This window comes from Sinohyriopsis cumingii, chromosome 5 (assembly GCF_028554795.1).
Source record: "Sinohyriopsis cumingii isolate HCF-2022 chromosome 5, ASM2855479v2, whole genome shotgun sequence".
Lineage (NCBI taxonomy): Eukaryota > Metazoa > Mollusca > Bivalvia > Unionida > Unionidae > Sinohyriopsis > Sinohyriopsis cumingii.
In genome coordinates this window covers 6,817,739-6,845,609 of record NC_142965.1, presented here as the reverse complement: position 1 = coordinate 6,845,609, position 27,871 = coordinate 6,817,739, and the positions used below count along the sequence as shown (strand labels likewise).

At 35.5% G+C, this 27,871-nt stretch overlaps 1 protein-coding gene and 1 long non-coding RNA gene across 3 annotated transcripts in view; both read right to left on the bottom strand.

The window, feature by feature from the left end:
* The window catches only part of LOC149798572 (filamin-B-like), a 198,825-nt gene that overhangs the window by 58,480 nt on the left and 112,474 nt on the right, over nt 1-27,871 (bottom strand). For both annotated transcript variants that reach the window (XM_089957384.1, XM_089957385.1), the window contains 4 exons: nt 26,923-27,003; nt 24,392-24,529; nt 21,390-21,557; nt 20,201-20,347 (listed from right to left, as the gene is read on the bottom strand). In XM_089957384.1, coding sequence (XP_089813510.1) covers nt 20,201-20,347; nt 21,390-21,557; nt 24,392-24,529; nt 26,923-27,003 — 534 coding nt within the window. The remainder of the gene's footprint in view (nt 1-20,200; nt 20,348-21,389; nt 21,558-24,391; nt 24,530-26,922; nt 27,004-27,871) is intronic.
* LOC149798574 (uncharacterized) lies at nt 11,708-20,184 on the bottom strand. The gene is made up of 2 exons (XR_016420992.1): nt 13,505-20,184; nt 11,708-11,837 (listed from the first exon to the last, which is right to left on the bottom strand). It is a non-coding gene; the product is annotated as an uncharacterized LOC149798574 (long non-coding RNA).

The window sequence follows — 27,871 nt, the reverse complement described above, 5'->3', positions numbered from 1 at the left end:
TAAAAATATCCAGTGACTGTAGCAGTATCAAGAACAGGTAATAGATGAACAAGCCATTTGGATAAAAAAAATAATGTGTAAAACTATCATGACAGCCTGATTACATAGAGCGATTTGTGCTTTTTTTTCCTGATCCAAAATATCATTTTCTCTCAAGGTAGGTTAAAAAATATGTAATACATGTTTCATCACCCGTGAAAATCTAAATAAAAAATGGTAGCTCTTTTCATATTGGTGAGTAGGTTTTTGGCGATTTCAACCCAAGTCTGTTTTTAATCAACTGTTAATAAACGTGGAACCCATTTTGTGCAAAAACCATTCTGTGTTTCAGATGATTCTTCAATATACTATAAACTGATGACAAATTAATGCATGTGACAAAAGAAATAATTCCCATTGTATACTGAGCATAGAAATATATTCCATTGTATACTGAGCATAGAAATATATTCCATTGTATACTGAGCATAGAAATATATTCCATTGTATACTGAGCATAGAAATATATTTCACTGTATACTGAGCATCAGCAACCACTTCATGCTGACCAATCACAGACAACAAAGACAAGTATCCATGTATTCACGACCATCTTTCAAATGATGAAACCACATCAAAATTGTAGGCTCTGGCAGCAAATTGCATCCATAAACTTTAGCCAAATCAGGATGGATATCAGTCTGAGGGAACCATAAGACTGCCTTGATTTTACAGTATGCTACTTGCATAGTAGCGGAATTTGCTTTCCTTCAACGTGTTTATGTCAATGTCATTTACCTGTTAACCTTTCACCACACATATATATTTGCAGATGTCCAGCATTCTGCATGTGTAGCTGCACATCATTTTAAAGCAATGATATTTTTTTCACAGATTCAATCCCCAAAAATAGCTGTAACGATTCAAATAACTATTGTATCATTTAATTAAATGTGGAAAATCATTTGAATCTGCCCCAAGCATAATGTGTCATTCAGTTCAAGATGGTCAGTCCTTCACATGTTGAATTGTTTGATGCCAAATCTTAATCATCAATGCGTTGCAAAAAGTAAACACTATATTAGCCGCATCATCTGATATAATTTACCATTCTAAGGGGAAAAAATGGTTCAGTAGACAACACAATTCACATATCTACCTTTATGTATGCCTGACATTTAGACATTTTAAAATCCCAATTTCACCATCATTATCATCATCATCATCATCACCAAATCCTTAACCCAAGAGGTCATTGGGGCACCATAGATGACTTTACAACCAATTCTCTCCATCTTTCCCTGTTCTCTGCTGCACTTTGGGAATCTCCGAATCTCATGCCTGTCCAGTCCTTAATGTTGTCTTCCCACCTCTTTTTCTGTCTGCCTCTTCTTCTGCACCCTCACACTATGCATTGCAAGATTGTTTTTGCCAGTCTAGATTATCTTGAGACATGACCATACCACTTCAGTTTGTACTTTGTTACAGTGGTCAAGAGGTCTTCATAGAATCCGATGGCTTGTTGGATCCTGTTGTGGACCTCTTCGTTGGTTACATGGTCAATGTATGTGATGCCCAAGATCCTGCAGTAGCATCTCATTTCAATGGTTTGATGTGAGCATCCACGTTTCACAAGCATACAGAAAAATGGATATGACAATGGAGCACATCAGCCTTATTTTGGAACCAAGAGCAATGTCACATATCCAAATCCCACTCTAATTTGTGAATTTAACACACTGCTATTCTACTTGCTGAGTATACAACCTTACAAGTAAAAATACGAACAACATAGACTCTGATCTACTGTTGCATAATTTACATGCAGATCAGGTTCTAAATTGTTTGTTCTGCTGATTACTTGTGACAAACTACATACACCCAGATCTGATGGTGAACTGTGTATGGCAGATCTGGGTCTCTGCAGTTTACCTTTGACCCAATTTACTAGTATATATGGTAGATGTTTGTTGTTAATATCTATCACAGAAAAACTTGTTTTTCTTTCACTCATTTGCAAGGGAAAACTGCATAACAAAATGACTGTAACATAATAACCGATAATGTTCACCATGCTGAATAAAATCCAACTCATTCAAACGTCAGTTCAACTGATAATAAGACATTGCAACATTACTTGAACTTCATACTGACACTTGATGCTGACACCACATGGTGACATCATATGCTGGCACTTCATTCTGACACCTTATGCTGACATTTCATGCTGACACCACATGGTGACAGAATATGCTGACACTTCATTCTGACACCTTATGCTGACACTTCATGCTGACACATGATGGTGCTTCATGCTGAAATCATATGCTGACACCACATGATGACTTTTTGCTGATACCACATGCTGACAATTCATACCGACACATGCTGACACTTCATGCTGACACCACACGCTGATACTGCATGCTACTTTATTAACTGTTCATCACAATCCAAGCATTGATTGGCAGCATGAAAATCACATTGTGTGTGTGTGAGATTTGGATTTTTAACGTAGCTTTAACAATGTTTCAGTCATTTCACTATCATGTCTACAGTGTGACAGTTTATAGTAATATCTAGAACTGGGGTATCATGCCGCAGACATGTAGCATAATGTCACACCCAGTCACATTATCCTGACACCAGGCCGACCAGTCTTAACACTAACCTCTTATTGCTGAGCGCATAGCGAGGCAGCTGTTAGTACCATTTTTATAAGTCTTTGGTACGAATTGGCCGTGGTTCAAAGCCGTGACCTCCAGCATCTGAGGCAGATGCTCTAACCACAGGAGTTGGACTTGACTTAAAAGGAAGTATATATGGTAACTGTGGTTTCCTAAATTGCCAGTCAGGATGTTTTATTTTTATTACATACTCATCTAATCATACAGGGTTCATCTGGCATTCAGTACAGATGTTCAATCTGCCTACAAGGACTGCTCTTTAACTAAAAATGTTTGAAGGAAATTCCCTCAACAATTTCAAAAATGGAGGATTTTCTTGTTATAAATGGGAATCAGTTGCACACACAATTTTTAAGACTTAACAAAATTTTAATTTCTGTAAGGTTTATCCATTTTTCTTTGATTCAGTATCCTAAAGCACTTTCTGAGGGTCCAAGTCTTTCAGTTGTGTTCTTTCTTTTGATTTGGTTTTTGCATTTACTGTCATCAAAATTCATGAGGCTATCAATGATATTTACTGCTTAAGTTAGTCAATTTCAGTAGGGAGATATGTGTTTGAGTTTGTTTATCCATGCCATAAGTCTGAAAGAGGTACCCACTTCTGTTTATCCATGCCATAAGTCTGAAAGAGGTACCCACTTCTGTTTATCCATGCCATAAATCTAAAAGAGGTACCCACTTCTGTTTATCCATGCCATAAGTCTGAATGAGGTACCCAATTCTGTTTATCCATGCCATAAGTCTGAAAGAGGTACCCATGCCTGCTTATTCATGCTGTAAGTGTGAAAGAGCTACCCACTTCTGTCTATCCATGCTATTTTGATATGCTGTGTTTATCAGTGGATACCTCCTTTGTTGAAGATAAAGGTTTCAAAAAGCTGTAACTCTCCTTTCTTGGAGAATATGTTGATTACGTGTGTCAAAGGGAACCAAATCTGTCATCTGCTATGCTCATGTACAGATATATATATATATATATATATATATATATATATATATATATATATATATATATATATTGATGTTCGTCAGTCTACTTATTGAATGGCAATAATAAAGGTATGATATACCATTATTGTTTGTTGTGCTTGTGATCTTTGATGGTGATTGACTATAAAACGGCATGAATCTAATCTAACAACCTAGAATAGCCCAAGCAAATTTCTATATCATACACCCAGACTCGAACTATAAGTGCTTTCTTTGCAATTCTGTGCACAGATACTCTTAGAAGAACCATAATTGTTTTTAATAAATCCCACTTCATTGTGAATATCATTCATACCATAAGGAAGCAAATATACAGAACAAGTGTATAGGAAAGGGTACATAGTAAATAGAAATCTGAATTTATGTTTTATTTTGAGTCGAGGGAAATAACTGCCATTCTGTATCAAACTTGTTCTTGCAGCCAATTTAGAATAAAACACAATTGTAGTTTTGTGTAATTATCATAATACAAAAAGAATTTTGCATAATTTAAATAGATAAAAATTCAGCAAAAATTATGTTTAATTATACTCATTAATATTTTGTGATTTACAATCTTTTAAACATTTCCCAAATACTATAATCTTATTGACATATGTAAGATAAAAGAAGCATACAAAGCTAGATAAATTTGGAAATGAACCTAACATGGTGAGGTTTTAAACGACCATTACCTATCAACTTGATGCTTAGATTATCTACCGCTAGTGGAGGAAGGGTCATTCTGAATGACGTCTGCTTGTGACAAGGAATTGAGTACGTCTCTGGTTTCTGGATTCGAAGTTTGTCCAACTCAACAAAATTTACACTTACTGGACTTGCTGGAAAAAAATAAAACTTTTTAAATTAATTAAAAGATTTCTTCTTTAATTAACCCTTAAAATGTTTTGGATATAATATTCAAGCAAGAGGCAAAAAAAGAAAGAAAACATTTTTGCATGCATCACATCTGGACATGTCAAGCAAAATCTTCAACTTGAGAAGAAGTTTCCCTTCTGATTATTTATTTCTTACATGAAGCATGGGGGGGGGTCATTGTTTTTAGCATAATTCAAGCTTTAAGTTATCAAAAACTGGACCAAAAATGCTACAGTGCAGCAAATGATTTCTCTGCCAGTTCTAGTGAACTGAATATGTTTGATCCAAGAAGACAGTGAAATGTTGAAGATTCACATCAATTTTGACATGTATTATGATCACTTGCTTTCCTGTCTTAAAGATTCAGACTAACTGAGACATGTATTATGATCAATTACTTTGCTGTCTGAATGACTGATACTGAGACATGTATTATGGTCACTTACTTTGCGGTCTGAATGATTCAGACTAATTGAGACATGTATTATGATCACTTACTTTGCTGTCTGAATGACTGATACTGAGACATGTATTATGATCACTTACTTTGCTGTCTGAATGACTGATACGGAGACATGTATTCTGATCACTTACTTTGTTGTCTGAATGATTCAGACTAATTGAGACATGTATTATGATCACTTACTTTGTTGTTTGAATGACTGATACTAATTGAGACATGTACTATGATCACTTACTTTGCTGTCTGAATGATTCAAACTAATTGAGACATGAATTATAGATATTTACTTTTCTGTCAGAATGACTGATACCGAGACAGGTATTATAATTTATTACATTGTTGCCTTAATGACTGATACTAACTGAGACATGTATTATGATCACTTAATTTGTTATCTGAATGATTCAGACTAACAGAAACATTAATTATGATCACTTACTTTGCTGTCTGAATGACTGATACTAATTGAGACATGTATTATACCACTTACTTTGCTGTCTGAGTGATGTGAAGAACAAATTGTTAAATAGGAGGTACTACATAATCCTTACAAGTCAAAATCCTATTAAACAGTCTCAATATTTATAGAAGCCTCCAAATTCATGTGCACACGGTAGTAAAAACTAACTGATAGGGACAACAAAAGGATAGCAAATCTAACACAAGGGGACAAGAGAATGAGAGAAAAAGAAGAGAAGAATAGCAAAATCTAACACAAGAGGGCAAGAGAAGTAGAGCAAAATCTAATCCAAGGTGACAAGGGAATGACAGCAAAATCTAATCCAAGGGCACAACAGTAGGATATCAAAATCTAACACAAGGGACAAGAGTAGGATAGCAAAATCGAATCCAAGGGGACAAGATTATGAAATCAGAATCTAACACAAAGGGGCCAACAGTAAGATAGCAAACTCCAACACAACGGGCCAAGAGAAGGATAGCAAAATTTAATCCAAAATTAGGATAGTGAAATCTAATCCAAGGGGACAAAAGTAGGATAGCAAAATCTAGTACAAGTGGATGAGAGAAGGATATCAAAATATAATGCATGGGGACAAGAGTAGGAAAGCGAAATCTAACACAAGGGGCCAAGAGTTGCATAACAAACTCTAACACAAAGGACCGAGAGCTGTAAAGCAAAATATAATCCAAGGGGACAAGAGTAGTATAGCAAAATCTAACTCAAGGGGCCCAAAGGTAGATCAAATCTAACACAAGGGACAAAGAGTTGGATTAATAGGATCAATCACATACATTCCTATCCTACAATGAAGCAATATGACGGATTCTTTTACTCACATTTCTGGAATAAAAATAAAGGCCAAAGTAAGAATGGCATAATGTGAATAATGCTACAACTGTTAAACAGCAAAACAAACATTGAAAATTATCCTGAGAGAGAGCATAAAAAGGTTCTGTCTGCACTGAAAAATTCAGTGTAAACTTTCAATGATGTTTTTAAAATTATTTTTGATTTTGATGAATATTGCTACAGTAATTGCAGTACACAACATCTGAATTTTGTACAACAGATAACCTGCACAATGAGACAAATCTGAACAGGTAACTCGTGCCCTTGCTTATAATGCGGTCTATGTTTGTGGACCCTGTTGTACGCGAGTTATCAAGGGAGAGGTGTATGTATGTATGTGTGTGTATATATATATATATATCCTGGTAATTAAGATAAGAATAAGATATAGTGTGATTATTTACAAGATATATAACTATACTAAGTTCTTATTTTCATACAAATTTCAGACTTTGAAACAGACTTCAATTTTTTATTTCAAACTGACTTTTCTAAACTGACTTTCAGTTTTTAATATGAAACTGAAATTAAAATTTTATTTTTAAACAAACTTTAGATTACTATTTTTAACAGACTTTAGATTACTATTTTTAAACAGACTTTTGATTACTATTTTTAAACAAACTTTAGATTACTATTTTTAAACAAACTTTAGACTTCTGTTTTTAAACAGACTTTAGATTTCTATTTTTAAACTGACTTTAGATTTCAGATGCAATTCAATGTCTGATTCAGAGTGTGAGGACCTCATCAGGTGTATTATTGGTTACATCGTCATCACACGTGATACAGGATATAGGTAATACATTATATGTACCCATGTTTTACGTACCCGAAATATGTTCTCCATTAAACAAAATGTTGATCAAATGTATGGCCTCCCCAACACCATTGAACGAGACTTCAAAGCTTCCAGAGTCTAGGGGAGTTAACTCAGTCTTGACATTCTTTCCTTCAGCCTCAACAAACACTTCGACTTGACCCTCTCCAGCCTCCTCGGCAAATACTGTTGAGAAAAAGTTATTTACGGGATAACAGTGCGCTGTTTTCAGATTCGTCAATGAGTGGTTATAAAGTAACAAAATTGAGTTATATCTGTGATGATTTAGAAGGGCCAATAAAAACAATAATTTTATTCCAACAAAATACTAAGCTGTAGATTCGGTAATAACGATAACTGTCATGTGTATAATCAATGATACCTTGCTGTAACAAATCTTGCACAATGACCAATTTCATCCAATATTTTATGAACAATAGATATTTCACAGTGGTTCCTGAATATATAGTTCCATATTTTGATGATGCCCATCATATAATGTGGGTACAAGCATTAACGTGGCTTGCTTCCTTTCCTATCATGAATACTTACCATATTTCTCCAGTGATAAGCCTATAATTCAAGTTAAGCCCAGCCCTGATAGAAAGTCTTTCATTATAAAGATGCCCCTTATATAATGTATGTGAAATAAAATTTCTTGCTTCCTTATTATAATGAAGACCTCATGAAGATTGATCAGCTGACCAAATGAGTTTCTTCATTAAATAAAGTCATCATTATTATTATCCTTATTTTTATTATTATTATTATTATTATTATTATTATTATTATCACTATTATGATAGATACTTACCATAATTCTCGAATGATATGCCCATGCTTCATGTTAAGCCAGCCCAGATAAAAAGTCTCTCATTATAGTGATAACCCTTATATAATGTATCTGTATTAGACTTTCTTGCTTCTTTTTTATAATGGATACTTACCATAATTCTCCAATGATAGCTCCATGCTTCAAGACAAGCCAAATTATAATGTTCCTCGTATTATATGGGTATAAGCATCAAAGTTACTTGCTTCTTTGCTACCATGGATACTTACCATAATTCTCCAATGACATGCCCATGCTTGAAGTTAAGCCCAGCCAAGGTATAATGTCCCTCATATAATGTAGGTATAAGCATTAAAGTGGCTTGCTTTTTTGCTACCATGGATACTTACCATAATTCTCCTATGACAAGCCCATGCTTGAAATTAAGCCCAGCCAAAATATAAAAGTCCTTATAACGATGATGCCCATCACATATTGTGGAAATAACTAATGAAAAATTCATGCCTTAAGTCTTTTATATAAATTTTTCAAACATTTTAAAAATAGAATTTGATGAAGAAACCACCCCAACTTTTCAAAACATTTGTTGGCAATGATGATGGTTTGATATCATGAATGCCAAATTTGGACTTCCATGACACATTTAACAACAGAATAATAGCAAAATGCTTAGTTGATATGAACACTTCATATGGACTCTAATTCACTGTTATAGCAAAGGACCCAAGTACCTGTGTCTTATTTGCTAATGGAGGCTTCATGGTAAGATGTTTTTGCTTTTATTATTTGACTTGTTATAATGTACAGCCATCCACTAATTTACAGTTGTTATAATGTACAGCCATCCACTAATTTACACTTGTTATAATGTACAGCCATCCACTAATTTACACTTGTTATAATGTACAGCGATCCACTAATTTACACTTGTTATAATGTACAGCCATCCACTAATTTACAAGTGTTCAGTTGAGCTTTTTGGTTGTCCTCAACTGGTGTATGTGTCAATGTTTCATAATCCTTCCTTGAGCTGATGAATTATTGGCTTTGATTCTCTATGCATGAGTTGCAGAAATTGAAAATGTCCACTACAGCATTACATTTGTTTGATTTCCATGCAGAATGTAACATATAGCTTTGTATGTTGGACACAAATGACTCCCAGATGCTCTAACTAAATTCTAAACTTTGGCACATGTATTGAATTCAGTATGATATGCCATACTGTGAAAAACAGCCCGTCACATGTAATAAATTCAGTATGGTCTGTCATACTGTGACAAATGGCCTCCATCACATGTACTGAATTCAGTATGATCTGCCATACTGTGAAAAACAGCCCATCACGTGTAATAAATTCAGTATGGGTGGCCCTATACAGTTTCGCATTTTGCATAGGGTTAGGATTTTAAAGAAAAAGAATTTCCCTGGCTCTCCTCACTGGTTTTACTGGCTATTTAAAAAAGACCTTGTATATCTTAGGTATAATGCAAAGAACCTTTAATTCCCTTTATTTTGGTGTATGATTGATGGGTGTACTATGGGTTATAGAGTATACAGCTTGGCCTTACTTCAAATGTGCACTTTTCAAAAAAGTGCTAGCTCTACTTGGTCATTTTCACTTCCTGAACTTCAGAGGTCAACTGTATAAAAAAGATCCGATAACTTTTTTTTACATTTTATATATTTGGTAATTCATTCATTGTACTTTCAGAAGCTGGTATTGTCTAGTCTGGCAAAATTCATTTTCCCTATTTTAAAAGCTGCTATGTATAGTGTACTTTAGACTAATTCAGGCCGATTTTTTAACACAAGGGAGCAGTCATTTTAGTTAGCAGTGTACTTAAATCATGTAAAATTTCCAAAAGTACAATATCCAAAAGAAATATCATCCATATTACATTAATGTAGCATAGAGATACACCAACATTCTCTCCACTGTGCATGTTTTAAATGCGAACTACTTCACCTTACATACGTCACTCTCTCAAAAGTACATATTATCTGGTGAGCACCACCTATGGTCCGCCATACTGTGACAAATGGCCTCTGTCACATGTAGTGAATTCAGTATGATCTGCCATACTGTGACAAATGGCCTCCGTCACATGTAGTGAATTCAGTATGGTCTGCCATACTGTGACAAATGGCCTCCATCACATGTAGTGAATTCAGTATGATCTGCTATACTGTGACAAATGACCTTCATCACATGTAGTGAATTCAGTATGATCTGCCATACTGAAAAACAGTCCGTCACATGTAGTGAATTCAGTATGATCTGCCATACTGAAAAACAGTCCGTCACATGTAGTTAATTCAGTATGATCTGCCATACTGTGACAAATAATCTCCATCACATGCAGTGAATTCAGTGTGATCTGCCATACTGTGACAAATGGCCTCCATCACATGTAGCTATACTGTGACAAATGGCCTCCATCACATGCAGTGAATTCAGCATGATCTGCCATACTGTAACAAATGGCCTCCATCACATGTAGTGAATTCATGATCTGCTATACTGTGACAAATGGCCTCCATCACATGCAGTGAATTCAGTATGATCTGCTATACTGTGACAAATGGCCTCCATCGCATGTAGTGAATTCAGTATGATCTGTTATACTGTGACAAATGGCCTCCTTAACATGTAGTGAATTCAGTATGATCTGTTATACTGTGACAAATGGCCTCCATCACATGTAGTGAATTCACCATGATCTGCTATACTGTGACACTGACCATTGCCACATGGAGCGAATCCAGGATGATTTGCTATACTTTGACACTGACCATTGTCACATGGAGCAAATCCAGGAGGATCTGCTATACTTTGATGCTGACCTTTGTCACATGTATTGATTTATGCATGATTTGCCATTCTCAAACAAATGACCTTTTTTAACTGTAGTGAATCCAAGAGGACAAATGGCCTTTCTCACATGAAGTGAATTATCCAGTACATTCTGCCACACCATGACAACTAGCCTTTGTCACAATTGCTAATCCAATATAATCAGCCATACACTTCACAATGGCCTTTGTCACACATAGTGAATCCTGAATGAATTTCATATTGTGACAAATGACTTTGATCATATTCCGAATCCATTGTGATTTGCCATTCTGTGACAAATGGTCTCTGTAACATTTATTGAATTCTACATGATCTGCCGTTCTGTGATAAATGGTCACTGTAACATTTATTGAATCCTACATGATCTGCCATTGTGACATATGGTCTCTGTAATATTTATTCAATCCTACATGATCTACCATACTGTGACAAATGGTCCCTGTTACATGTATTGAATCATACATGCTCTACCTTACTGTGACAAATGGTCCCTGTTACATTTATTGCATTCTACATGCTCTACCATACTGTGACTAGTGATCTGTTACATTAAATAATACATGCTATGCCATACTATGACAAAAGGTCTCTTTTACATTTTTTGAATCTTACATGATCTGCCATACCATGACAAATGGCCGGTCTCTTACATGTATTGAATGGGTATGTGAGAAAGCTTGCCAGTAGCTTCTCGTGGGTCAGTGGTTCTTCCTGGGGTTTTCCCGGGTTATTCTTCCACCATTAATACTGGCCGCCATGCACAGCCTATCGTGTGCTGAAAAATGACGTTAAACCCAACAACAACACTTACATGTATTGAATCTTGCACTATAATGGTCTGAATATGTCAGTCTCTTGGATGTCTATTAAAGCAGTCATACTGTTACTTTAACTTGAGTTTCTGCATGGATAAAATGTATGTATTTTAAATACTTACCAACAAACTTAAATGGAATGCCCAGTAGTCCCAGAGGCATCTTTGATATTCTGGCAGCCTTTGCATTGTAAACCTCTGTTTTGTATGGACTCTTTCCAATATGAACACCCAAAGAGGTCACATTTATGGTATGAGTACCTGATAATATATTGCAAAATGCAGTCACTTAAAAAAAGGTTCTGGCATTTTTTTCTAAATATACACATCTTCATTTTCTGAAAGAGCAATAATATTAAATCAATGTCATCACTAGATATATTGGACTTTTATATAGTGGACTTTCACATTCAACAATTTTACCTTTACATTTAATATTAGCATTAGATATAATGGACTTTTACATTCAATGTCAGCAGCAGATATACTGACTTTTACATTCAATATTAATATTAGATATAATGGACTTTTACATTCAATGTTAGCACCAGGTATACTGGAGTTTTACATTCAAGTTTAGCACCAGACCTACTGGACTTTAACATTCAAGTTCAGCATGAGACCTACTGGACTTTAACATTCAAGGTCAGCACCAGACATACTGGACTTTAACATTCAAGGTCAGCACCAGACATACTGGACTTTAACATTCAAGGTCAGCACCAGACATACTGGACTTTAACCTTCAAGGTCAGCACCAGATGTACTGGACTTCAACATTCAAGGTCAGCACCAGACATATTGGACCTTAACGTTCAATGTCAGCACCAGACATACTGGACTTTAAAATTCAATGTTAGCACCAGATATAGTGGACTTTAACATTCAATGTTAGCACCAGACATACTGGACTTTAACATTCAATGTCAGCAACAGACATACTGGACTTTTACATTCAAGGTCGGCAACAGACATACTGGACTTTAACATTCAATGACAGCACCAGATATACTGGAGTTTTACATTCAAGGTCAGCACCAGACATACTGGACTTTAACATTTAATGTCAGCAACAGACATACTGGACTTTAACATTCAATGACAGTACCAGATATACTGGAGTTTTACATTCAAGGTCAGCACCAGACATACTGGACTTTAACATTTAATGTCAGCAACAGACATACTGGACTTTTACATTCAATGTCAGCACCAAACATACTGGACTTTTACATTCGATGTCAGCACCAGACATACTGGACTTTTACATTCAAGGTCGGCAACAGACATACTGGACTTAAACATTTAATGTCAGCAACAGACATACTGGACTTTAACATTCAATATTAGCATTAGATATAACAGACTTTAACATGCAATGTCAGCAACAGATAGACTGGACTTTAACATTCAATGTCAGTGCCAGAATTATTGCACTGTTATGTTCCATGTCAGTTCCAAATTTGTCAGTTTTACAATCAAAGTGGCAGCAACAAATTTAAAGGACTTTTAGATTCTTTAATTAATCCTGCAGGATCTGTTGGCAATTTTTAGAATTATTTATGTGCTTCCTATATTTTTTTACAAGTCTGTAGTGTTCCTCTCTTCAAATTTTTTTTAGCATAACAATCATGGAGGCTACATTGCTTATGTTCACCATAGTGTCCACAACATTATATAATAAATCTGATCATCCTCAACTCTGCAACATATTTCAGATAATTTTTTCTGCCTCTCTGTCTGTCTGTGTCTCTATTTCTCTCTAATCTCTCAAATTAAGAATTTAGCTGCTGCCTATGTCTTATGTCAACAGGACAATACAAACATTTTCTTGAATGCAGGAATAAATTAACTTGCATCGCTGTTGCTAATAAGGGAGGCAACTCTTACAGATACATGTCCACTTGTAGGCACTCATTGATACTCACCAACTTTTGTAGGTGTGAAGGTCATTGAGGTCCTACCATCCATCAACTTATTAACACTAACTGGTACTATATTACCACCGGGGGCTAAGAAAGGAAATGAAAATTAAAATATTAACCAGTCAAATGATATTCTGTGGTTGAATCATACAAAAAAAACTATGCTGTTGCTCAGAGGTTTAAATCTTATGATTGATTGAAAACATCTAAGGTCTGCAACAATCAAATTACAAGTTGAACAATATATGCAGTTTCCCCGTATTTTTATAAGCACATTCTTTAGTTGATGAATCCAATAAGCATGACAATTTTCAAAACTAAATCGAATAATTAAATTAACTATATATGTCTTTTATTAAAGGAAAAATCTTGGCCAGATGCTTACAATCACAATGAAAATGTGACTAACATGGTTTATAATACTAATGAAAAAAACTCCACAATTGGTATGGATTATCCATTAATTATATTAACAATACAAAGACTGTTACAAATATAGCCATTACAATATTCTAACAACCAAGAATTGAAAGGGCCAATGAACAATACTTCTTTAGGGAAACAAACTGACCCACTCCCCCAAATCAGAAATCTAAAAACTGAGGACTTTTTGCTTTGGAAATTTTTTAAAAAATAGATTTTTATTAAATGAAAGAATTCACAGAACTATGAGTGAACTATTATTGACAGGTACTTTGCTGTTGATTTCCTGATGGCTATTAATTATTCCCAACAGGTACTTTGTTGTGGATTTTCCAGTGGCTATTAATTATTTCCAACAGGTACTTTGTTGTGGATTTACTGATGGCTATTAGTTATTCCCAACAGGTACTTTGTTGTGGATTTTCCAGTGGCTATTAATTATTCCCAACAGGTACTTTGTTGTGGATTTACTGACGGCTATTAGTTATTCCCAACAGGTACTTTGCTGTGGATTTTCCAGTGGCTATTAATTATTCCCAACAGGTACTTTGTTGTGGATTTACTGACGGCTATTAGTTATTCCCAACAGGTACTTTGCTGTGGATTTTCCAGTGGCTATTAATTATTCCCAACAGGTACTTTGTTGTGGATTTACTGATGGCTATTAGTTATTCCCAACAGGTACTTTGCTGTGGATTTTCCAGTGGCTATTAATTATTCCCAACAGGTACTTTGTTGTGGATTTACTGACGGCTATTAGTTATTCCCAACAGGTACTTTGCTGTGGATTTTCAAGTGGCTATTAATTATTCCCAATAGGTACTTTCTTGTGGATTTACTGACGGCTATTAATTATTACATACAAATATTTTGTAATGGATGTCCAGATGGCTATTAATTATTATTGATAGATAATCTGTAGCGGATTTTCAGATTGTTATTAAGTATTCCTGACAGGTACTTTGTTGTGGATTTCCTGATGGCTATTAATTATTATTAGTATGTACGTTGTTGATTTCCAAAATGACAATTACATATTTTTTGTGAATTTCCAGATAGCTATTAACTATTATGCATTGGTACTTTTCATACATTTCCTGAATGGCTATTGACTCTGATCTATAAGTACTTTTCATACATTTCCTAAATGGCTATTGACTCTGATCTATAGGTACTTTTCATACATTTCCTAAACGGCTATTGACTCTGATCTATAGGTACTTTTCATACATTTCCTAAATGGCTATTGACTATTATGTATATGTACTTTTCATACATTTCCTAAATGGCTATTGACTCTGATCTATAGGTACTTTTCATACATTTCCTAAATGGCTATTGACTCTGATCTATAGGTACTTTTCATACATTTCCTAAATGACTATTGACTCTGATCTATAGGTACTTTTCATACATTTCCTAAATGGCTATTGACTCTGATCTATAGGTATTTTTCATACATTTCCTAAATAGCTATTGACTCTGATCTATAGGTACTTTTCATACATTTCCTAAATGGCTATTGACTCTGATCTATTGGTATTTTTCATAAATTTCTAAATGACTATTAACTATTATCGATGGGCACTTTCTGTGACTTTCCAAATGACTACTGACTATTATTCATGGGTACTGTCTGTGAATTTCCAAAGGGCTAGTGTCTATTATTCATGGGCACTCTCTGAATTTCCAAAGGGCAACTGACTATTATTCTCAGGTACTTTCTGTGAATGTCCAAAGGGCTACTATTATTCATGGTTGCTCTCTGTGAATTTCCAAAGGGCTACTATTGTTCATGGGTGCTCTCTGTGAATTTCCAAAGGGCTACTGAATATTATTCATGGGTACTCTCTGTGAATTTCCAAAGGGCAACTATTATTCATGGGTACTTTCTATGAATTTCCAAAGGGCTGCTATTTATCATGGGTATTTTCTGTGAATTTCCAAAGGGCAACTGACTATTATTCTCGGGTACTTTCTGTGAGTTTCCAGAATAATGATGGATTTAAAGACTCAACTATCAATGGCCAAATTCATTAACTATATTCTCCACCAATCAAAAAGTTTAAGTGCTGCTAAAAAAAAGTCCCATTTTGTAAAACTTAGAATTTCATACCCATACAAACGATAATGCATTGTGGAAAATAAGGAAATAAAAATTGTTGGTTCTTACCAGTGAAAGTTCCATGCAGTCATGCTGTTATTGATCAGCTTAAGGTCAAGATAGATGGTCACATGCACATGATTATGTCCCTTTTCCGTGCAATACACTTGCTGTACGAGATCAGAAGATGCTGAGCACAGAATTCTGAAGAGCGTAATCTTTTTAAACTTGCTGAGGTTGTCAAATATAGATGATTTAGTTACAAACCCAGTACCATCTGACAGATGAGAGTTTAATGAAACGCAACGTCCTGCTTGAGAGTATATGGAAGGGCACGTGCATATCAATTAAATCTCACTTCAATATACCGTGAACTTAAGAGATAATATTGCAAGATATACTAAAAACAGCATGCAATGGTACAGGATAGACAATAGCTGGTATCTGCAAGAATAAAGACTGTGCTCAAGATGCCCTCAAAGCTCAAACTGGAATATTTTAAGCTTGGGGAAAACTACTAATATGAAAAGCTTTCAAATATGAAAAAATAAAATAAAACAAGGCTATATGCAGAAAGAGGTTCAATTTGGCAGGCATACACCTAAAAAAAAGAAACATCCAACTCATTCCCAACATAATCCACTCTGACACCATTCATCTACACAAATCCAATCCTGATATGGCTCCAGACAGCTGCTTACTATATTCATTCATTAGCACACACATACACCTACATCAATTAACAGTCACTAATTAGCACACACATACACATACATCAATTAACAGTCACTCATTAGCACACACATACACCTACATCAATTAACAGTCAAAATTCCTTGAACACTGACAAACCATAAAATCTGAGTTATCATGCATGCATTGCTTTCATTTTCAGAAATTACTGTTTTCTTTCTCATAATTTGCTAAGTGCTTTCATTCTCATCAATTGCTAATTGCCTCTGTAATTAACTCGGCTTGTGCTACTTCAAAAACAACCATTCATCGTTACATGCTATTTGGGTAGCAAATTGAACATAAAACAAACAACAGGGACATGGGTATAGTTTAATTAGTATCATTCCCACATATATTGTTTAAAATAATTATCACACATGTAAATGAATTATCACACATTTTAAAAATATCAAACAAATGATATTTTAAAATTATCACATTTGAAAAATAACAGACAAATGACATTTCAGAATTATCACATTTGAAAAATATCAAAAGATATTTAAAAATTATCACAACTGACAAATATCAAATGATATTTGAGAATGATCACATCTGACAAATATCAAATGATATTTAAGAATTAACACATTTGACAAATATCATGCAGAGTATTATCGTAAGTCACAAATGAATCAGTGCTCATAAAATACATATGCCCTCATTGCAGACATGCAGAACAAGAAAGGTCCAAAATACTTATAAACTTAACAAAAATTAAATATTGTATTAACTTCACGAGAATTTAATCATGTCATTTTCATATACAAAACTTAATTTCATTTGTCTATCTTAAGTGGTATTTGCTTATATGTCGTAATAATGGTTTTCCTATTTTTAAAAAAGTCCAAATAGTTTTTTAAAAATGTGTTTAAAATATATTTTAAAAACTGTGGAATGGGCCTGACAATATGAACAGCCAATCTACGTCAAATGGTTTTAACTTAACAGCGTTTACAATATCATTGACAAAAAAAGTCCAAGTCTCAAAAATTTATAGCAATCAGTTCATACCTATTTCAATATAAAGATATATTTGGGGTAAATTATGTTTCTCTGATAATACATAGCACCACAATCAAGTTCTCCCGAAATGACAATGAAACCCAACCCCATGTCTGTCTATACGTCATAGAGACAAAGGGAAGTAACTCTTAGAAATTACCTAACCTAGACTGTGCCATGTGCACACATGTATACCATGTTAACTAGTTTAAATATGAGCAAAACAAATGATTCTCACATTTTTGGGGAAGAGTTGGAGGACTTACTGTGTATACTTTCTTATAAGAGGAGTCACACTATAGACATATGAATAGACAGTGGACCAATTTATGGACAAATTCATGATGCTCCTTCCGCATGCAGTGGAGGCATAATAAAAATGCTGAGCTCACAGAAATATTATCAGTGGAAACTTAGGATGAACCCAAATAAAATATTTATATATGCAAACAAAAACTCTGTACAAATAAATCATATGAAGAACAAAAATTTAAGTTGGTGCCAATGGTGGCAGTATGTACTACAATGATGGCCAACTTGATTATTAAAATCTTTCAATAAAATGTTGACTTATGAACCTTTGAAACATGTATAAAATGTATTTCTGATTATTCAAACAATTTTGAAAACAAAGCCAAGGAAATATAACCTGAATAATATCAAGCAATGAGTCAAACATCAAAACAATTTTTTGGTTCACTGGCGAATTGAATTTTAAACTTCACTCATATCCAAGCCATTACACAAATGTCCAAATCTATACTACAAAAGCTATCCCTTTGTTCAATGTCTAAATAAATTTCAAGAACTGAACAAAGTATTCTTTCAAATTTCAAGGAAAAGATTCTCATTTTTTTTTCTTTTTCTTTGTTTATTTATGGCTAGAAAAAACTTTAACTTTACAAATGATTATTCATAATGACAAACATCATCCATACAAAGAAAAGCAGAAGCACATTTCAAAGCCAATTAAACTAATTTTAAGAATGCCAAAACTTCAAATATATCCTAGAAGTTATTCAACTTTCCCCCTCTCTATAATAAAAGCCATGCAGATCATTCCCTTCAATGTGTCAACGACATTAGTATAGATAAATCTCCATCCTCAAATATGGGATCCCTTTTCTTTTGGTTTGGTGTTTTAAAGGCCTGTCATCAAGTTAAATTTAATACCATGTACTCTCTCCTTCTTTATGTTTCTCCCTCCCTCTTCATACTCTATCCTCCCTGCCTCTTCATACTCCATCCTCCCTCCCTCTCCCTCCATCCTTCCTCCCTCTTCATACTCCATCCTCCCTGCCTCTTCATACTCCATCCTCCCTCCCTCTCCCTCCTTCATCATACTCCATCCTCCCTCCCTCTTCATATTCCATCCTCCCTTCTCTCCCTCCCTCATCATACTTCATCCTCCCTCCCTCTTCATACTCCATCCTCTCTCTCTCTCCCTGCCTCATCATACTCCATCCTCCCTCCATCTCCCTCCCTCATCATACTCCATCCTTCCTCCCTCATCATACTTCATCCTTCCTCCCTCTTCATACTCCACTGTCCCTCCATCTTCATACTACATCCTCCCTCTATCTCCCTGCCTCTTCCTACTCCATACTCCCTCTGTCTCCCTCCCTCATCATACTCCATCCTCCCTGCCTCTTCATACTTCATCTACTCCACCTTGATCAAAGGATCCAAAACCTACTATTGAGACTGTGTCCAGCATGCTAAAAATGAGCCATTGTGACTCCTATGTACATGTGCATAGGGCATAATGGCACATCAGCACAATACTGGTTGTTGTTGTTGGGTTTAATGCCATTTTTCAGCACAAGATAGGCTATACATGGCGGCCAGTATAACTGGTGGAGGAAGAACCCTGGAAAACTCTGGGAAGAACCACCGACCCATGAGAAGCTACTGGCAGGCTTTCTCACATACCCACATTAGCAGAGCCTGAGACTCAAACCCACACAGACAGAGGTGAGATCGCAGTGATCCAGAATGGTGAGCACTTTAGACCACTCGGCCACTCAGGGCCCCTTAGCACAATACTGGATATATGTAGTGCCAATTAAAAGGTTAAGTTCTATTATCATAAACATTACAGACCCAAAACTCTATGTGAAAAATGCTTACATCCTAAAGTGAAGACAGCACAAAATTCTTATAACTGAATATCAGTAAAAGTGACCTACTTATCAGGGTCTGCTAGCGACAACTATATCATGGGTCAATTATAAGCCAGGAAAAACCAATTAGAGCATCCTGCTCTTAAACAGAAAATCAAACATGACAAAAACTACACTCCAGTTATCTTTACCATTTTCCAAAAGTATAGAAAACCAAACTAAATCAAAGCATACATGTATAACAAGGCAAGCAAAAACAAATGAAACCCCCATAAGTATTTCTTACATTGCATTTCCACATAAACTCACCCAACACCTCTACACTGACAGGCAGACTGCTGTTCCCAGAATCTGAATGAACATAGAAAAATGTTTCCATGTTGCATGGATGTTCCGTCTTCAGACCCGTAACCGAAGCTCCGGAAATGTCTACAGCTTGGCAGGTCAATGGAGATTCTGTTGAAGAAAGATAAATCTTTTTATACAATTTTTTTATTATATCTTACACTGATTTCACAACAATTTCTACAACATGATTGTTCTATGAGTTGGTCATTGTGTTCAAAGAAAGATAACCTGAAGAAAACCAACTAATTTGCATATGTGTCTACTAACTTTTGCTTGCACTGGAACAGGGGATCAAACCCAGATCTAAAGAAGTGTAAAACCAATGTGTCAAAATACACTTAAATTAGAATATTTGAACAGTGATGAATTCAAGGCAATGCTAGAAATCATATGGATTGGATTCAGCATTGAATGACACAAATCTAATTATCGAGTACCCTTGCCTTTTCTCTCAAAAAATCAATAGTAAAGGCAACAGTCACCAAGGATAACTCTTGGCACATTATGGGATGAATTCAACTAGGTCCCAGTGAGGAGCATCTTTTCTTAAGAAAATTTCCATAAACCTGAAAACAAAGTGATTTTTTTATGACTGGGTATAAAGAATCTTTTGTAAACTTTTAGACCATACGCTTCATGGATAAACTCAAATTAAGAAAACCTCCATGGAGTCTGTCTGTGTGTGCGTGTGTGTTTTGGATTGTTAACGTAGCTTTAACAATTTTTCAGTCATATCACTATGATGTCTGCAGTGTGGCATTTTATAGTAATGTCCAGCACTGGGGCATCATGCTGCAGACATGTAGCATACATTATCCTGACACCAGGCCAACCAGTCCTAACACTAACCTATTAATGCTGAGTGCCTAGCAAGGCAGCTATTAATACCATTCAAAACGGGTTTTCTAACCTCTAGTCCACCGGAGTGGTGCCCCCATGGAGTAGTTTACTGTCTATTGTAATCGACAGCTCTGATTAATTGTGAGAATATTTAGGGCCAGGTGAACCCATGACTGATGTTCAGCCTAAATAAAGTGAACATTCCAGGTAAACTCTTAAGTGAAAGAGTTTTTTGCATACTTTCAAAGGTGCAATAAATGTGAGGGACCAATTTACTAAAGACTTTATTTTATTTGTTATTTGTACTTACTTGGGTGATGCTCTTTGTTGAAGATGATATCTATAGTTTGAGTACCAGCCGTCTCTGGGATAAATGTCATCTTGTACACCCCATTTTCATCACTGGTCACTTCGTTAGGGATGTTCCCATCGTTAACCATTATCTCCAACTGTCCTTCTCCTGCCTTGCTTACATCAACTGCACAAAGAAAAATTAAAAATTAATTTGGATTGGACTAACATGGACAGAGATTTTGGAAAGAGGGAATGGCAAGCATACTGAGATGCCAGACATTTTCTTATGAAGGAGCTGTCCCCACATTTACCTCTAGAAGACAGAATCATGTTGCAGTAAAGTGGGGTGGGGTGGGACTTCCTTGCAGATATAGTTTTCCTTCCACCGGGTCTTGTTGTTGTTGTTATAGGGTTTAACGCCATTTTTCAGCACAAGATAGGCTATACATGGCTTCCAGTATAACTGGTGGAGGAAGAACCCTGGAAAACCCAGGGAAGAACCACAGACCCACGAGAAGCTACTGGCAGGCTTTCCCACATATCCACGCTAGCCGTCCACCAGGTCTATTCTCGAAGTTAAAATTATGGGAGGGTGGGGATTCTCACTCCTGCTTGAAAAGGACTTTTCTGATGGATATTTTGAGAGAATATCTACTGAAGTGTGCAACCACACATCCTAGAGTAGACCCTGTTTACATAAGATGAGGCGCAACCAAATGCTTTATTGATGCTTTCCACATTTTTGGTGTCAGACCATCCAATCCTTCTGTGTGTTATCCTAAACTCTGTGTCCTCTTCTTCCCACTTTTCTTACGTTGTGACAACCCTTGACTGATTGACCTTTTATACTCCACAAATTACATTCATGAATCCACACTCTGGAAAAAATGTCCATACACTTGTCCCAGGGAAAATTGAGTTGCAAGAGTTACTCTTCCCTGTCCTCATGATTTCCAGCACAGTTTACTTCTACACCACTTACACTTTTACTAATGGACTACACACAAGCCTGATACTAAAATGGGTCAGAACCATTCACGAGAATTAAATATAGATGACATATAAAGGAAGACTGCTGAATGATCCAATTAACTGGAACATTTGTACCTCACCTAGACTTTGACCAACTCACTATTTTCTCAAATTTATCTGATTTGTAAACAGATTACATCAGCATGTCAGACAGTTGGTGTAAATTGGATGAGACATTTAAAAAATCTATTTTGATTGTAAGTTGGCAACATTCTTTTGGTGAAAATTAATTACACTGTTATAGAAAGAACCTGGCATGACAACATATCAATAAAGCTTGAGTCATGAAAATACCTATGACCCGCAGTAATAGTAACTTTGCCAGACAGATGAAAAATCAAACACATTTTGGCATTCTCCCTTCTTAGGGGTCTGACCCATTAAAATGTGTATATTGCCTCATTAAAACAGAACTGACATCTAAATTACTGAAAAGTGTTGTGATAAATGCAAACATCATTAAGAAATAGATGGCTAAGTGTGCAACTTGAAAATAAATTGCAAATAATATATACCCTCTAAGTATCTACCTTATATCAGGCACCTGCATAAAAAAGGAACATGTTCGATGCTGACTACAAATTCGGCATAGGTTATTTATAGCTGACAAATGTCAGATGTTAACCCTTTACCTCATACAGTGTATGGCTTTTTAGCCCTTCGATACACAAGTAGCAAAGTTACCCAGTGCAGTGTGCTATAAACAGAACACCTGTTACTTATTCAACTCCATCCACATAGGCCTGCCTGTTAACTGTTAAGCAGTGTAGTACATGTTACATTTAACAGTAATTTTAACCATTTTACATTTTTGGTGCACATCTATTATGTACGGAAAAATTTAAGAGTAAATTCTGATCATTATAGCTGTGTAATTTTTTTCACCGAAGAATTTTGTATGTGCTTTAAAATCTTAAGAGAACTTGTTCACTGTCAAATCAGTGAAGCTGTGCAACCAACCATAGCTGCCATTTCTCATACTCGAAATTTACAAGTTTTTTGTCCGCGTCTACACCACTAAGTCATCTGAATTTGATAATTTATAAAAACTAATTGCTGCCTACATAAATATCAGAGCCTTTACCCAAGTTACCGAAGGTTTCATAGTTGTGATTCTAATCATGAAAACTCTGTAAGTACTGAACAAAATAATCAACCTCCATTTTGGAGAGTGGAGAATATGACCCAGTTACTTTAAATAGCAGATTTCAACCTGAGCATTATCATTGACTACGTGATCTGACATAATGGTCAGTGACTGTAGTATGTAGATGGGATTTTTCCCTGAAGGTGGCGCTACAAAAACCCACTAAAATGACTGATCTTTACAGCAGGCATCAAAAGGCGCTTGTATGCGAATAGGGTAGAAGCGTTCAAAGGCGCCTGTATGTGAATTGGGTACAGGCAACCAAAGGCGCTTGTATGTGAATGGAGTAGAGGTATCCAAAGGCGCTTGCAAGCAGGAAAGGGTTAAGTGATGTTGAACTTCGACACTTGTTATGGGGAAAAAATGCACTCATATTTATTTTAAAGGTTTGGAATCTGCAGTCAAGGGACAAGTACATAGTAAACTTTTTCTCAGCCCTGCCAATTTGTACAAGGTCAGGACATTCGGATGAGTGGTTTTCCTGAGCCGTGATGACTGAATAATGGTTCAGTTTGCTATATCCCTCTAGGAGAAATTTCAATTGGAATCCCTCAAGAGTTTCTGCATAAATAACATATCTCAATCAGACAAGTGGATGCATGCAAATACCATCATTAGCTAATTAGAAATCAAATGAAATCATGAACAACAGACTTTAAAGCAATGATTTGACAAATAAACATAATTCTTTGATAAATAAACACAATGATTTGATAAACATCCTTCTTTGAGAATCCCACAATCCCATAGTCAGGTACCATCTATATGTTCTACATATATTCATACCTGTGGATGCTGGACTAACAAAAAACTGAGAAAGACAGTGTGCTACAACTTACTTAAGAAACTGATGCCTTCTCCAACAACTCCATCTTTGGGTGGAGTTACTTTGATTGCTGATGTGTCATAAGCCTTGGCAACAAATGGACTGCCATTAAGTTCCTGGTTTCCGAACCTAACCTCTATGTTGTGATCACCTGGAAACAGATCAAATAGGTAACATGTAAAACGATAAGGTTTTATATCCTTAATGATCCCAGATAATACTAGATATGTAAATACAACTATATCAAGTCTATACTGAACAGCACATTGCATGCTTTCCCTGTGTTTAATAGTTCCCTATGTAGGCACTAGATGGACATGAATGTTAACAAGTCCTAATGATCTTGACCTTTGGTCAAGGTACATGGTCTTGAACTAAACTTAATATGCAGAAACAATTATTGTCTTAGCAAACTCACCATGACCTTGACCTCTGACCATCAGACCCCAGAATCTAGGTTTCTTAATCCATTTGCAAGCCACCTTCAAAAATTTGGGTCAAGAATCAATGACCCTGACCTATAATCTTCTGACCCCAGAATCAGTAGCCCTCTTCTATGCCAGCTGTGCAAGCAAAATCAGTAGCCCTCTTCTATGCCAGCTGTGCAAGCAAAATCAGTAGCCCTCCTCTATGCCAGCTGTGCAAGCAAAATGCAAACATTGGTTAAGGTAAATGGTCCAGAAGTAAGTTTTCAGTCACAGTGACCTTTTAACTTAAAAATAACAACATGTACAGAATGCACAAACAACGGTCATGGTAAACAGTCAAGATACAAAATTTCTGATATAATTTGTCTTCCGCCAGTAAATAATAATGACTTCTGACCCACAAATCAAAAGGCATCTACCTCACTCCAAATACAAAGCTTGGTGCAGGTCTGTCATACATTATTGTGTGAAATCACAGCATCACTGAAATAAACTTAAGACCCCAAAATAATCCGACACAAAATTTTATCCAAGTGTGTGATGTAGAACTAATGTCATTGTGCAAAGACATTTTCTTCTTTTAGTCAAACTTGACCTTGGACTTTTTGGCTATAAAATTTATAGCCTTGTTTCTTTGAGCAAGAAGAACTTGCCAGTAATGATTAGCAAAGGAAGTTGCTGTAGAACTGAAGTTAAATTACAGATGAACAGTGTGTGTGTGTGTGTGTATGTTTGTGTGATTTGGCTTTTTAACGTAGCCTTAACAATTTTTCAGTCATATCACTACAATGTCTGCAGTGTGACTGTTTATAGTGATGTCTAGCACTGGGGCATCAAGCTGCAGACATGTAGCATGATGTCCCACCCAGTCACATTATCCTGATACCAGGCCAACCAGTCCTAACACTAACCTCTTAATGCTGAGCATCAAGCGACGTAGCTGTTAGTACCATTTTTAAGTCTTTGATATGACTCGACCGGGGATCAAACCCATGACCTCCTGCATTCAAGGAGGATGCTCTAACCACTAGGCAAACAGAGTGGTATATATAGATGAGCAAACTGATGGGCAGACTTACAGGGTCATAGTGAAATAGGCTCAGCCAAATGTATAACACGAGTCCCTTGAAGGAAATGGATGTTCCAATGATCAAAAAGAAAAGACTGGAGTTCATAATAACCTATTTCCTTTTATACTTTTACAAAATAGCCACCATGGCAGCCATATTGGTCATCTCATTGGCAACATTTTAATTCAGGAAAACCAGACTTCATAAGAAGTCTTCTGGTGAAAACTATATGAATGGTAACGTGATCGTTAAAATGATGCCATGGTGGCCATATTCGTTGTTAGATCGACACCATTTTCAATGACTAGACATCGTGTGATCATTAGGAGTACTGACCGCAAGACGTAGCCATACTGAAGGCCAGATAAGCACCAGTTTATTTTAGGATCAACTAGTCATCATAAAAAGGCTTTTAGTGGAAACCTCATGCTGATATGATCATTTATTTGGGAGAAGCAGCAAATACAATATTATCAAGACATCTGCAATGGAAGCTGTGGTGGCCACATTTGATATCTGAATGGCTCCATTTTCATTTAGCCCCTAACAGATGTCTTCTAATGAAAACCCATTTAAATAAGACTTTACATTTTGGAGGAGTAGCAGTAGCATGGTTTTCAAGATGGTAACCATGGTGATGTCCATATTGCAAGTCTGGGGGGTACAATTTTCATTTAGGGTCAACTAAACAAATTAAGAATCTTCAAGTGAATACCTCATTTCAAAAAGATTTTTTATTCCTGAGTAGTAACATCAACAAGACTTTCAAGATGGTCACTGTGGAGACCATACTGGACATCAGAGCAAAACCATTTTCATTTGTGACCAAGCAGACCCTGAGATGACTGTGTGTGTAAAGTTTCATGACAATCCTATATTCAACCCTGTATTCATTCTGGACTTAACAACTTCCAACGGGATATATTCAACCCTGTAGTCATTCTAGACTTAACAACTTCCACTGGGATATATTCAACCCTGTATTCATTCTAGACTTAACAACTTCCACCGGGATATATTCAACCCTGTAGTCATTCTAGACTTACCAACTTCCACTGGGACATATTCAACCCTGTAGTCATTCCCCTCTTTTGTCCGTTTGACCGGCACATTCCTTCCACTGGGTGCTAAAAACAATAAGTTATTTTTCAAACTAGAGAGTTCTTATTTAAATACCTACTAATGTGTGTACATATATATATATATATATATATATATATATATATATATATATATATATATATATATATATATATATATAAAAATAAAATCAGTGTCTGCAAAAATATAACATTTTATTTAAACATTGTTGTCAAAACATTATACTTTTGAACTTTTGCTGAAATATGTATCAAATTTAATTCCTAAAGATGTCAGCACTGACTGGTCTAAGTAAGGAAGAAAGGTTAACTGTAATGTTAAGAATAGTAGGTGACTTTATGTTTGCTGGAAAATTACACAAATGAAGTTAGACAAGAATTCTCAAATTCACCCCAGTGTGTATTATACCACACAAATACTCAAAAGTATTAGATAAAAGCAAAATAAACATATGCTTATATCACCATCTCCAATTTGCATGTGCAAAGATAAAAGCAAAATAAAACAAGCTTGACACAAAATATTAATTCTTATAACACTATCTAGGTACATGTATATGTGGGTGGGATCTACTCTGACAAATAATAAAAACTAAACACCTGCTGCCAAGCAAAAGCTAATCAAATTATTGATAACTAATAGAAAAAAAACTGCAGTAAAATAAGATACCAAATCTACATATTATTTAGACCCATACAAAGAGAAGAATTTGTACTTTATTTCTACATAGATTATATTCAGCATTTCAAAATGTTGTGAAAAAAATTAACAACTGAACATCCATGCCTTAAAAGCATGCAAAATACCCAAAGCTTAAAATGTCTACATGAAAACTGTGTCTTATAATATAAATACATAATTTATCAAAATCTTAAAATGTCTGCATCTTTGCAA